This window comes from Dromiciops gliroides, chromosome 2, assembly GCF_019393635.1.
Source record: "Dromiciops gliroides isolate mDroGli1 chromosome 2, mDroGli1.pri, whole genome shotgun sequence".
Lineage (NCBI taxonomy): Eukaryota > Metazoa > Chordata > Mammalia > Microbiotheria > Microbiotheriidae > Dromiciops > Dromiciops gliroides.
In genome coordinates, this window is record NC_057862.1 from 447232369 (window position 1) to 447244929 (window position 12561).

General features: G+C 40.6%; 1 protein-coding gene across 2 annotated transcripts in view; it reads right to left on the reverse strand.

Annotated features, from left to right (window-relative positions):
* Positions 1-12154, reverse strand: part of PHACTR3 (phosphatase and actin regulator 3) — a 298887-nt gene extending 286733 nt beyond the window's left edge. The window contains exon 1 of one of the 2 annotated variants that reach the window (XM_043984948.1): positions 11722-12154. In XM_043984948.1, coding sequence (XP_043840883.1) covers positions 11722-11818 — 97 coding nt within the window. In that variant the 5' untranslated portion in view covers positions 11819-12154. The remainder of the gene's footprint in view (positions 1-11721) is intronic. The other variant, XM_043984950.1, reaches the window with a different exon arrangement.
* Positions 12155-12561: the final 407 nt, after the last annotated feature.

The window sequence follows — 12561 nt, forward strand, 5'->3', positions numbered from 1 at the left end:
AATTTTTTTTGAGTTTTCTGCTTTCCTTGTAATCTTGGTTATATTAGTTTTGTTTCTGCAAAAGCTTTTTAATTTTATATAATCAAAATTATCTATTTTACATTTTGTATTGCTCTCTATAAATTCTTTGGTCCTAAATTCTTCCTCTGTCCTTAATTTTGACAGATAAACTATTCTCTGCTCTCTTAATTTGCTTATGGTATCACCCTTTATGTGTAAATCATGTACCCATTTTGACTTTATTTTAGTATATGTTGTGAGATATTCATCTATACCTAGTTTCTGCCATACTGTTTTCTAATTTTCCCAGCAGTATTTCTCAAATAATGAGTTTTTGTTCCAAAAGCTTGACTAATCAGTATTTTTTAAATATCTTAATTTATTTGGGGGGGGGAGGCAATTGGGGTTAAGTGACTTGCCCAGGGTCACACAGTTAGTAAGTGTTAAGTGTGTGAGGCCGGGTTTGAACTCAGGTACTCCTGAATCCAGGGCCGGTGCTTTATCCACTGTGCCATCTAGCTGCCCCTAAATGTCTTAATTTTTAAAAATGATTTTCTCCATCAGTGACTGTGGGTGCATCAGATTTAGACCCTAAAATCCAATGTTTGATGTAAAGAACAAATGGCACTAAAGAAAACAAAGAATAGGAAAGAATATGGATTAAACCAATTATACAGAAAGGACATTCCTGTTGAAGGCAACACAATTTCAGGGATTTCAGGGAAACATTCTCTAGAAATATGAACAAAGGGAGGATACCCAACATTTGAAAAACTATGGGCATTACTTCACAGTGAGAGAGAGAGACAGAGACAGAGACAGAGTCACAGAGAGAGATAGAGACACAGAGAGACAGAGAGAATCAGGGAGAGATGGACAAAAAGAGACCAGGAAAGAGAGAGACCAAGACATACAGAGATGAGAGACCAAGACAGAACAATATAAGAAAATATTAATTACTACCTACCCATAGGTCTTATGTTGATATCTCTTCACAGCCTTTAAAAGTAATTACCACCACAACCACCCCATACATATTAGAATATCTTTGATAAAAGTATTAATAGGAAATAGGCAAGCTTTCACAAATGCTATTTTACAATAGACATAAGTTTACAGCCATACTGTTTGTTGCCTGAAAGTTACTGAGAACATAAAATCCCACTGTTTTCATTGTTTTTGGCTATTTTTAAAAGTATTATTCAAGAGAGCAAAACACCACCTTAAGGGAAGCTGACAAAGTGAAAACAAAAAGTATGGAGAGAGAACAAACTAAATTGCTAGTTTCATCTCTAGTTGAATGATTATACTGACTTTACCATGAAAATGTCGTCTCAGAGTGGGTATTTTAGTTTATTACACACACTAGATTAGCCCATCATGCTTGGCTGGCCATTTAGAAAGCTAATGTCTGACATTGGCCCGTTATCCAATATTGGCCATATAAAATGGGAAAATATATAAATAAATAGGAAAATCATTTATATTGTTACTTCCATAAAATCCTTCTTTTGATTTTACTTATGATATGAATCTGTAAAATAAATGGTTTAAAATGTGTCTGACAAATGGCTGTGAAAACTGAACTAAATTCTTCCTGGACACACACACACTGAAATCAATAAATAGAGGATCTAATTTTTAATCATTAATAAAAATGTGAGACTGGGTCCATCTTAACCCAGGCTATTTTGACCTTAAGTAAAATTTCATCTTAGAAGAAACACAACAATAGCTAGCATTTAGATAGCATTTTAATTAAGGTTTGCAAAATCCTTTAAAATATCAACTCATTTTATCATTCCAACAACACTAGGAGGTAGGTGCTATTATTATCCCCATTTTACATATGAGGACACCAAAGGTGACAGAGGTTAAGTGAATTGCCTAGGGTAACAAAGCTAGTAAGTATCTAGTTTGATTTGAACTCAGATCTTCTTGACTCCAGGTCCAGCCCTCTATCCACTGTACCACCTACCTGCTTCTTCAATATTCAAGTAATACAGTATGTTAAGTTCCATGTGTTCAACACTCAATGAGTCAAATATGTCCAAAATTAAATTTGTAAGAAAAAGAAATGTCCCCTAATTATCCAGCACTCATGAACTAGTATGACAGTGAGCTTAATCACCCCTCCAACAGCTACTAATGTATAAATGACTGCCACTAAGTGTCATACTAGTAAACTTGGATAAATTAGTCATTGTAATTGAGACTGGATTATATTACATAATTAAATTAAAACATCCTGAAAAATCACAAATTTTTATCACATAATCCATGACTGAAAACAATATGCTGCCCCTTTATCAGCTAATTACTGCTGCCTATTATCAAAAGCTACTTACTTTCTTCTTTTCATGGGGATGGGGGAAGGTCACTTTTCGTTTTATTGATGTGTTTTGTTTTTACATTACGTACAGTCACAGATTATTCCTACTGCATGAGAAATCTCTTGTAACAAAGTAAAACGGTTAAGTAATACTAACAATACAGTGGCATTTTCTGAAAGTGCAGGCAACATTTTATATCCTTATCCCTTCCCCACCTCTATTTTTTTTAAGTGAACAAGAATCCATTTTCTCTCCTTCCCACCACTAACCCTACTGAAAAAGAAAAGAAAAAAGGGCACATTTCTAGTATCAAACATGCATGGTCAAGCAAAACAAATTCCTTTCACGGTTGTATACAAAAATATGTCTCATTTTGCACTGTAAATGCATAATTTCTCTAATGAATCAAATGTTTCACGTTCCTCTTGAGTCATGAATCACAATTGTATTGATCATAGTTCCTACAGCTTTCAAAATTGCTTGTTTTTACAGTGTTGTTGTCCATGTATGAACTGTTCTTCTGGTTGTGTTCATTTTGTTCATCAGCTTATAAAATCCTTAAAATTTTTCATTTTTATACTATTGACATAATATTATAAACTGTTCAGGTTCTGCTCACTTCTTTTGGCATTAGTTCACATACTGCAATCCAATTTTCCCAGCAGCTTTTGTCAAGTAGGAAGTCAATCTCCCAGTATCTAGGGTCTTTGTGTTTATCTAATACTAGGGCATTATATATTTTGCACCTAATCTATTCCACTGATCTCTACTTCTTAACCAGTACTAAATTGTGCAAATTGAGAAACATGTACAAATCTATATTGGGAAAGGGAGTTTCTAGAGCAAGAGCCCGCTCCAGTTCTCCACCTATAAATTCGAGGTACAAAACAACAACCAAATCTTATGAAAGATTATTTTAATCATCTTCTAAACAAGAGGAATATATTCATGGAGTATATTTGAGTGAAAAGCTAGCTGAACTTTTTGAATACCGTCATTAAAAGTAGAAGTCATGATGATGGCAAAGATGCCTGTTCAAAACAAAGAACATCCATGGGGGCAGGGTCAAAGACAATGGAAAATATGGTCCAAGTAACCAAATCTACAAATCTACATCTTACACTGTACTCAAAATAAATCTTAACCAAGACAAAATGGGGAGGGAGGGGGGGAGCAATTACTGTGCTTGGAAATCAAAGCCAAAGACCATTCAAACAATGTAACTATCCTCTAAACCTAAGAGATACAAAGAAGACGACTATGCACTTCCTTCCTCCAGTAGCAAAGCCATTATTATTGGATTTAGAAGTTATCTTGGCTCTTAAGAAGTCAGCTCTGCTGACTGTTATTCCTTTAGGGACAAAGCCCTAAACTTCATGTTAGACAAAATATATCTTTCTGGAAGAAAAGAATACATTAGCCACAGCAATGTTAGATCACAGAAAAAAAGGTTAATAATAACAATTCATATTTCTATAGTGATTCATAACAACCTGTAAAGTAGGTAATGCAAGTGCTATTATGCTCATTTTACAGATGAGGAAACTGAGGCTCAGGGAAGTGATCTAATTTTCTCAGGATCTGACAATTCTTTAGTGTTACCAAAAGGATTGTTTCACTACTATCCTGCCTGCTCAGACCCTCTATGGCTAAGAACCCTTACCCCTAGATTTTATTTCATGAAAAACAAAACACCAAAGTTCCAACTTCCATTACCATTAGTAATATATTTAAAGTCAACAGACTTCCCTGAGCAACACTGCCTGATCTAAGTTTTTCAAAAAATCTTTATAGCATTCAGTTCAATTTAATAAACATTTATCAAACATAGAGCACTGTGTTGGGTGCTAAGGGGACACAAAGCTGAATAATGCATTGTTCTTAGCCTTGAGGAGCTTATGTCTAGTAAGGGAGCCTGTCACCTAGATAAAAGACTACCCTAAGATTCAAAGATACCCCAGTTGCTAATAGACTGTTTGCTGTCAAAGGATCACAGATTTAGAGCTTGAAGGGACCCCAGAAATCATTCATCCTAACTCCTACATCTTACATATGAGGAAACTTAGGCTCAAAGAGATAAAATGGCTTTCCCAAGAAAACACAGATTATCAGTTCAAGGGATGGGATATGGACCCAGGTCCTCTGACGCTAGAGGCAGGGCTCTTGCCACTGTGCCACACCAGCTCTCAATCATCCCAATACTTCATTCATCAGCAAACATTTAAGTTGGACCTACTGTATTCAGGATTCTCCTGGAGCTTACACTCCAGCAGGAAGATAAGACATAAACTGCCAACTATGATATACAATATTATAAAAAGGCATTCACTATAAAAATCAATGCTTTTGCTCTCTCCAAGGAAGGGGAGAGTAAAGGAATCATGGAAGGTTTCCTAAAGGAGGTGATATTTGAATTGGATTTTAAAGAATGAGCAGAAATTTCACAGGCGAAAAAAAATAGGACAGGGCATAGGAAATGGCAGAAGCAAAGACATGGCTGTGGGAGATTGGAGAGACTGGAGTGGAGGCAGGAAGACTTGTTAGGATACAATAGACCAAGTTTGTGGGTTTGTGGATGGTGGCAGTGGAAATAAACAAGAGGGGAGAGATTCAGGAGAGGCAGGACTGATGGTGTTTGACTTATTAGATATGGGAGATGAGGGAGAGGGAAGAGATAAGGTTCAATTCCAAGACTTTGAACATGAGAGATAGAATAAATTGTAGTGCCTACAATAGAAATAAATGGTGAAATCAGCCAAAGGAGTAGAGGAAGAGAATACATTCGGTTTTAGGCATGTTCAGTATACTGCCAGAGGATTGGTCATTCTAATAGAGATGTCCTGGGGATGCAGGCCTGGGGTTCAGATGATAGATCAAGGCCAGAAATATACGTTAGGGAAATACCTGAAAATAGATGAGTAGCTAAAGTAAGTCAATATGCAAGGATGTGATAGATAAAAAGAGAGTGTAGGGAAAGAAAAGAGAGCAAAGGATGAGCCCTTAGAGAATGTCCACATGGTCACAATCACAGATTATCACAATAACACAGTTCAGAGTTCTATGGAGGTATTTCATGCTAATAGAGTCCCCAAAGAGTTGAACATCATATGGTCAGTCAGCCAGTGATGGTTTTAATTACTGTTTTGTCATGATAACTGACAGGTTGATGATTGCTAGCTCAATAAGCCAGTGACAAGGGACATTGAAATAATATGGAAGCCCAAGAATATCTTAATCCTTCCTCTTCATTACAAATTCAACATATAAAGGTCCCAGGAAGCTTTCTGAGGAACCCAAATATATGCTACCACACTAGAACCAATGGAATAATATCTCTAGAAAATAATGGAATCCTTACAATGCTATTAAGTGTCTCTGTCACCACCCTCCTCACAAAAAAACAGGGGGCATGGAAGACATCCAGAGGTGAAATGGTAAATGTCTAACAACTAGCTTTCCAGGAGGGAAAATGTACCCATGGTACCCATGACACTTTAATATTAACCTGTATTATCAACATTTTGCATTATTTTCTTAATGCTAGACAATTTAGAAAACAACAAATCAAGCCCTGGTTTGTAATGTTTACTTTTTTCCAAATATAGGTGCTCATACTGAAAATTTTACAATCAGTTTCAGAGCCTTTCTGAGCTAGGTGAATCACACAAATACCTCAAGGTGGTTACAGCTTAGTGCCAGATGGAGGGAAGACTGAGGAATGAAGAAATGTTGGAGGGTGTTTTCCTCCAGTTTTGTAGTAAAAGCTACCAATGAATTTTAGTAGGAATCTCAAATTCAACAAGTTCTCTGTTAATTAAGGCTCAAATAGAGGAGGGACATGGGAAAGCACAATCCCCCAGGCTTATTAAAACAAAGTCATTAGTTTAACATATGTAGGTAGAGGACACAGGGGAGAGAACACTCCCTTTGTTGGAGACCTGCCACTTAGAAGTGGCTATTATTAGGAACAAGCAAAATGTAAGCCTGCCCAATATTTATGGGAGCTAAATAATGGTGGGAAAAAAGTGATCTAGGAGACAGTGGAAGGATACCAGTGTTCAAGTCAGAATCAACCTGGTACAGGGGAAAGAGCATGGGCACTAGGTTTAGAGGAGCTGGGTTCAAATCCTACTTATAATGCTTCCCAACTAGTTAACCTAGGACAAGACACAACCTCTTTCTCAGGTACCTCATCTTTTAAAGCAATAGTAATAACCTTTCTACTATCTCCACTCAGGGCTATTGTGGGGAAAGTGAATCACTTTTAAAGTGTCATGGAAGTATGAACTGTTGTTTGTATTACCTAAAATATCTCCCCTCACCACACTGATAAGCTTCTCCTGGAACGTCACAGTATTGCTGTTTTGAGCTAAAGGCCATGTTTCCTGCTAAAAAGTCAATGTTACTTAGGAATGTTGCAATAGGTCAGCCTGGCAGTGAGAAGGGTCTGTCCTAAGGTGACAGGAGGGAGAGAGAAGAGATGGATGGATAGGATAGCTTGGAGAACTGTAGTGAATAGAATGACAAGTTGGAAAATGGTTGGTCATGAGGAAAGAAGGGGGAAGAAAGGGTTAAAGATAATCTAAGTTTTTGAATAAGAGATTGGGGTGAATGGTAGGGCACAGACAGATGCAGGGAGGTAAAAAGGGAGAGCTGGAGCTCTCAGACAAACCTGGTAGATGTAGAGCCTTCTCTGCTGTGGAGCTCAGGCTTGGGAGACCCAGATTCAGAGCCAGACCTGGGATCGATCAAATCTAGTTTCAGTTGCTTACTATTCAAGTGGCAGGTCATTTCACTTTACTTTCCTCTATTCTAGAATGAGGCAGGATGGGGTTGGATAATTTTACTTCCAAGCCCTCTTCCAACTGAAGTCCTACTGAAATCCTGCCAAAGCGGTCCTCTGCATCCACACTCCGGGGGACAGATGTCTTCAAAAGCTGTGCTTATGAAGCACAAACTCTAATAGATCTCATCAAACTTAAAAGAAAGGCTTTGAGCCTGCCCTTAGTGATGGTGTGTGGGGCGGTCATTCAAGGATCTACATGGCTAACTTTGCAGAGCCTCATTATCTTTTTTTTTCTTTTTTTTTTTTTAGTAAGGCAATTGGGGTTAAGTGACTTGCCCAGGGTCACACAGCTAGTAAGTGTCAAGTGTCTGAGGCTGGATTTGAACTCAGGTCCTCCTGAATCCAGGGCCAGTGCTCTATCCACTGCGCCATCTAGCTGCCCCTAGAGCCTCATTATCAATGATTTATCCACAGGGTGATCACTTTTCCAGCCACTGCAGTTCACTAAGACCATAGACTATAGTACACCAGGGCTGCCTCTATCTGGATCAGTGGAGTGGTTACAGATACCTTCAAGGATCATGGATCCTTGAAGTATCATTATTGGTTGGGACAGGTATCATATAATATCATCAGGACCACAGGATTAAGAGCTAGAAGAAACCTTAGAATCCAACCAATCTTTATTTTGAATATGAGGAATCTGGATCCTAATAAGATGGAGTGACTTGGAGACCACAGATGTAACAAATAACTGTATTTGTCAATCACATATCTTCTGGCTTCAAATACAGTACTTCCTCCCAACCCCACCATACCCTGTTCCAGTGTTAATCATGTAAACAAGTCCCAGGGAGTTTCAGTGACTTATTGACCACCAACAAATTTGTTGAATGATAACTCACATTTATAGAGCAAAGAATTTTCTCCAAAACCTTTTATCATTAGAAAGTAGGGCCTAAGGGTATGTCACATATAATTATATCAGCACTATTAAAGATGCTGGCCATTTGGGGGGATATTTGGTCCCTAGATGGCTATTCTTTCCCTTTCTACCTATTTAAGAGATGGTCAAAAAAGACAATCAGCTGTCTGGGATTTAGTATTTTCAGTACAGCAGCAGCAACTATGAATTCTCACATTATTACCAAAAAGGCTTTTATTTTTTGGGAAAATAATGTCAAGTGGGGTGGGGGAGATCGCCCCTGGCATCCCCTACCAATGACCTGCTTCACTTTCAGTCAAAAATAGGCCCACAATAATAAGAACTCATTAAAACTGGTTTGCAGACCTCACCCCCAACAACTAATATCCTGATTGCCCCATGACATTGTTGAGAAGATGAGGTGTGATGATGGATCTAAGGGCCTCAGTAAACTACAGAGGTGTAAACTGCACAAATGTGGTTACTAAGTAAAGAAAACAGTCTTTGGGGGTCATATGACAGTTTTCACAATTTAGTCACTGTTCTCAGAAATCACAGATTCCCTTGAGTTCAGCTGGTTTTCATTAAGGTTTCAAGAGCATGAGACATTTTTCAACAAGTCAATGTGAGTTCTTACAACTCAATCATCGGAAAAGTCATCAGTAAAAGATGACCAGTGCTAACTACAAACAGAATGATGAGCTGAGCTAACCAGGCTTTAGTTTTCTACTTGACTTTTTTCTACCCCTACAAGTACAAGTTTTAATCAACATCATCTGAGAAGTGTCATAATATTATCAATTAGTTCTTTTCCCTCAAAAAATCAACGTATAAAAAATTATTCAGATTAAAATAGGTTCTTCTGGTCTATACTCAAAAGTGTGAAAGAACAAATGGGGTCCCCCAACACCCATAAGCTAGAGAAGGCTTTATTTTTAAGTGTCTTCTCTCACATCAGCTTAGGTACTAGAATTTATCTCCTATTCTCCCTTTCTACCACCCCAAGCAAACAAACCTTCAGGGAACTACTCCACAAAGTAGAATTAAGCAAAATCTACCAAAAATAAACTGGCAGAATATGAGGACTTATGTGAACTGATGCAAAGGGAAGTAAGCATAACCAAGAAAATATACAGGACTACAACAATGTAAATAGAAAGAACAAGGCAAGCTGGGGTAGGGGAGGGAACAAACCTGAATTATAGATAATGATAATGACCAAGCTAGGTTCTGAAAATGTACTTCCTTCACTTTGAAGGAGTTGCTGTAAATCATTACATATACTGTCAGACTCTGTCGAGGTGTTAGTTTGACAAATTGCTTTTCTTCTGTTACAAAGGAGCATGAGAGTAAGAGATATACTGTAGATGGAAATGAAGGTTATGTGAAAATAAATATCAATAAAAATTAAAAGTTAAAAAAAGGAAGCTGGACAAATTCTGTCTGTGTTCACATCTTCTGAGGAGGTGCATGCCACCACTATACTCATGGCCTTGAGAACTGCAAAAGGTCCTGTTACACACAGACCAGGTAGGCAAAGGTTAAACAGACTGTCCACTGTTACTGAGACCTGCTCCAACCTGTAGTTAAACATTTAAGCTGTGAAGAAAGCCCTGTGGCAATTCATAGAGCTATACACATTTTTCAGGGCAGTAATGCAGACTATGGAGTAGAGGGATCAAGGAGACCAAAGGTGCTAAAGCCTGTACCAATCAGTGACTCCCAATGGGGGAGAAAGGCCTGGGGCATAGGGATAAATAACACCAAATTCTTTCAAAGCCTGGGAAAAGGACTGCATAACTTAAAAGGGCACAGTTATGAAAAATGATATGCAGGTGTAAATGAGAATAAAAATTACCTAATGTCCATATGCAGTATTGAGATAACATTACATTAAGCAATAGCTACATCAGCAAATAATGAAAATGCCTGAAACTGAAACAAGTCAGGAGGCTAACTGATCATTCCCCAAACCCAAGCACAATGTGCATCCCTCTATGATTACTGAACACAATGACGATGCCACATTTTTATTTAACAGAACTTAAACACTACCAGCATCAGATCTCCACTCCTACAAGCCCAGATTCTCTCTCCAAAACCACTTGACATGATTCTTGACTCATTCCCTTTTGTGGGGATGAGTTATCTATTATCTAGGAATTTATCTAACTCCTTCTTGAACCAATTAATCTCTTCAGCCTATACAGTCTCAGAAGGTGATTATATATTTGTTACTATTGTGTCATTTTCCTCAAGTTTGTCTTAAATTACTTCTTTCATGCTTCAGTGGGATACCCTCTGCCTAAATTTCCATGGTTTGAAACGCAAGCCTGGGTAGCCACCCTCTCTACATAACCTTTCATGATGCTTTTACCTCTAAGCCCCTTATTTGTATTAGGGTTTAAAGGTTCTAATCTTTTAGGACTCTGTCTCCACATCAAAACAATAGACTTATATCTGGAAAAAGTATTTTAGATCATCTCATCCAAATCCCCCATTTAACAGCTGAAAAAAACCTGACACCCTGTCAAGAAAAGTAACTTGCTTGAGATCACACAGCTGATAAATACAAAGGAACAGAGGATCATAGATTTAGAACTGGAAAAGGCTTTAGAGGTCATTTATTCAAAGACCCTCACTTTGTAGTCGAAGAAACTAAAGCCCAGATTGTCAAAATGACTGGCCCAAGGTCAACATAAGTAGTAAGGGACAGAGATCAGATTGGAAAACCACTCCTCCCACTCCAATCCATCACTCTTTCCACTGCAAGATGAGAGTGGCAAAGGCAAAACTGGAACGTCAATAGCCTGACCACTCCTTAGCCTCTCTTTTGAGTCAACCCTGCTGTATTTTCCCCTAACAGCACTATTTCTTAAGGGTACAAGCCCCAGAAGTTGTCTGGGGTACCAGATCCTACTGCTCTGTAATCATACAAGCCCAGGTCCTCTTCTTCCTTAGGAAGGGGGAGACAGTAGAAAACTTGTTTTTAGTGGAACAATGCCAGGACCTTAGACAACTCGCCGTGGGAATGCCCCCCCCCAAAAGCATCCTCTTTGGGAAGCATCCTTTTTGGTGGGAACAAGGCATTTGTAACACCTGCCTATAGCAAAGGCACCCTGGGGCCACAGGAGAGTCATAGACGTACATTCCCTCCAAATGCAGGAAGGAGACTTCCTGCCCCAAGGGAAAGCACTAGTTCAGGGGCAGAAAGGGTATTGCCAAGCGGGAAGGCGACTCCCAAAGGTCAAGACACAGGATGTGCCTTCAATCCCAAACACCAAACAAACTCACTGGAGAAGGAGCAGTGCAGGGCCAAGAAGAAGCCTGGGGTCTCCCCAAGCTCTCCCTGCCTTTCTCCTCTTCCTAGCAACTGTGATGGAGGGCAGCGTCCCCGGCTTAGGAGTTTCTGCACCCTAAAAGCTTGACCCCAGTTCTCGTGTTCCACCCATAGCCTCGCGCCCCTCCCCCTGGGGGGTACTGTGCTCTGCTGTGACCCTGGGGAATAAAGGCTCAAAGCTCTAAGTACAGAAACAGATGACCCATTTTCAATGACCGAAGTGAGAAATGAAAAGGAGGGGGCGCTGGCCAGGGTCTTGTCCTTTTCCCTCTCCCATCCCCAGCCAGTTCCCCTCAAGGATCATCTTATGCTCCTCCGGGACGCCCCTTTTCCCTACCTTGGCGCCTGCCTCTTCGGTCCTTCTCCTGGAACACCAGTAGCAGAGAACGCAGGGGGCCGGTGCAGCGGGAACCCTCCCCTCCTCGCCCTCCCATGGCAAAGGAGAGTGAGCCGTTACCGTGTAGGGGGAGAGAAGAGAGCTTAGCTCTTCGGCCCCTCAGCCCTCAGAGGGAGAGCGGGAGGGCAGGGAGGAAGGAAGCGAGCAGAGGAGAAGGGGAGGGGGCCCTGCGGGGGCGCGCCACTGGGCCCGGGGAGCTCGGGCTGGGCCGGGGGCGCGGGCTTTCCCGGGGCAGCGGCTGGCGCACGTTACACAGAGCTTGCGCTAAGCCCGGGCACCGGGGTGCACTAGTGGTTTGCAACCCGGAGGGGAGGGGAAGGGAAGGGAAAGGAAGGGAAGGAGAGGGGCGGCGCCCCGGTCCTGGGGCCCCTGCAGGAAAGTGTGTCCGTGTGTGCGTGTGTGTGTGTGTGTGTGTGTGTGTGTGCGCGCGTGCGTGCGTGTGTGTGTGTGTGTGTGTGTGTGTGCGTGTTTGTGTCTCTGTGTCTGTGCCTGACTGTGTCTAGGTGTCTGTGCGTCTGTGTGAGTGTGTGTTTAAAACCGTGTCCATCCTGCGGTTCGAGCCCACCATTCAGGGGCCGTATACGTGTTCCTCCTTTCAAGAGGGGACACAGTGGTGGCGATCCAATGACCTTGACTTAAGGGAGACACTCAAGATAGTGACTGAGGTAGAGAAGTGATGAACAATCTCCCTGCGTACGCAAGAGCGTACACCTTCTGGGACACCCCTCGAATGCTCGCTCCCAAGTGAGGAAAATGGAACAAGTTGACTGTGACCTCCAG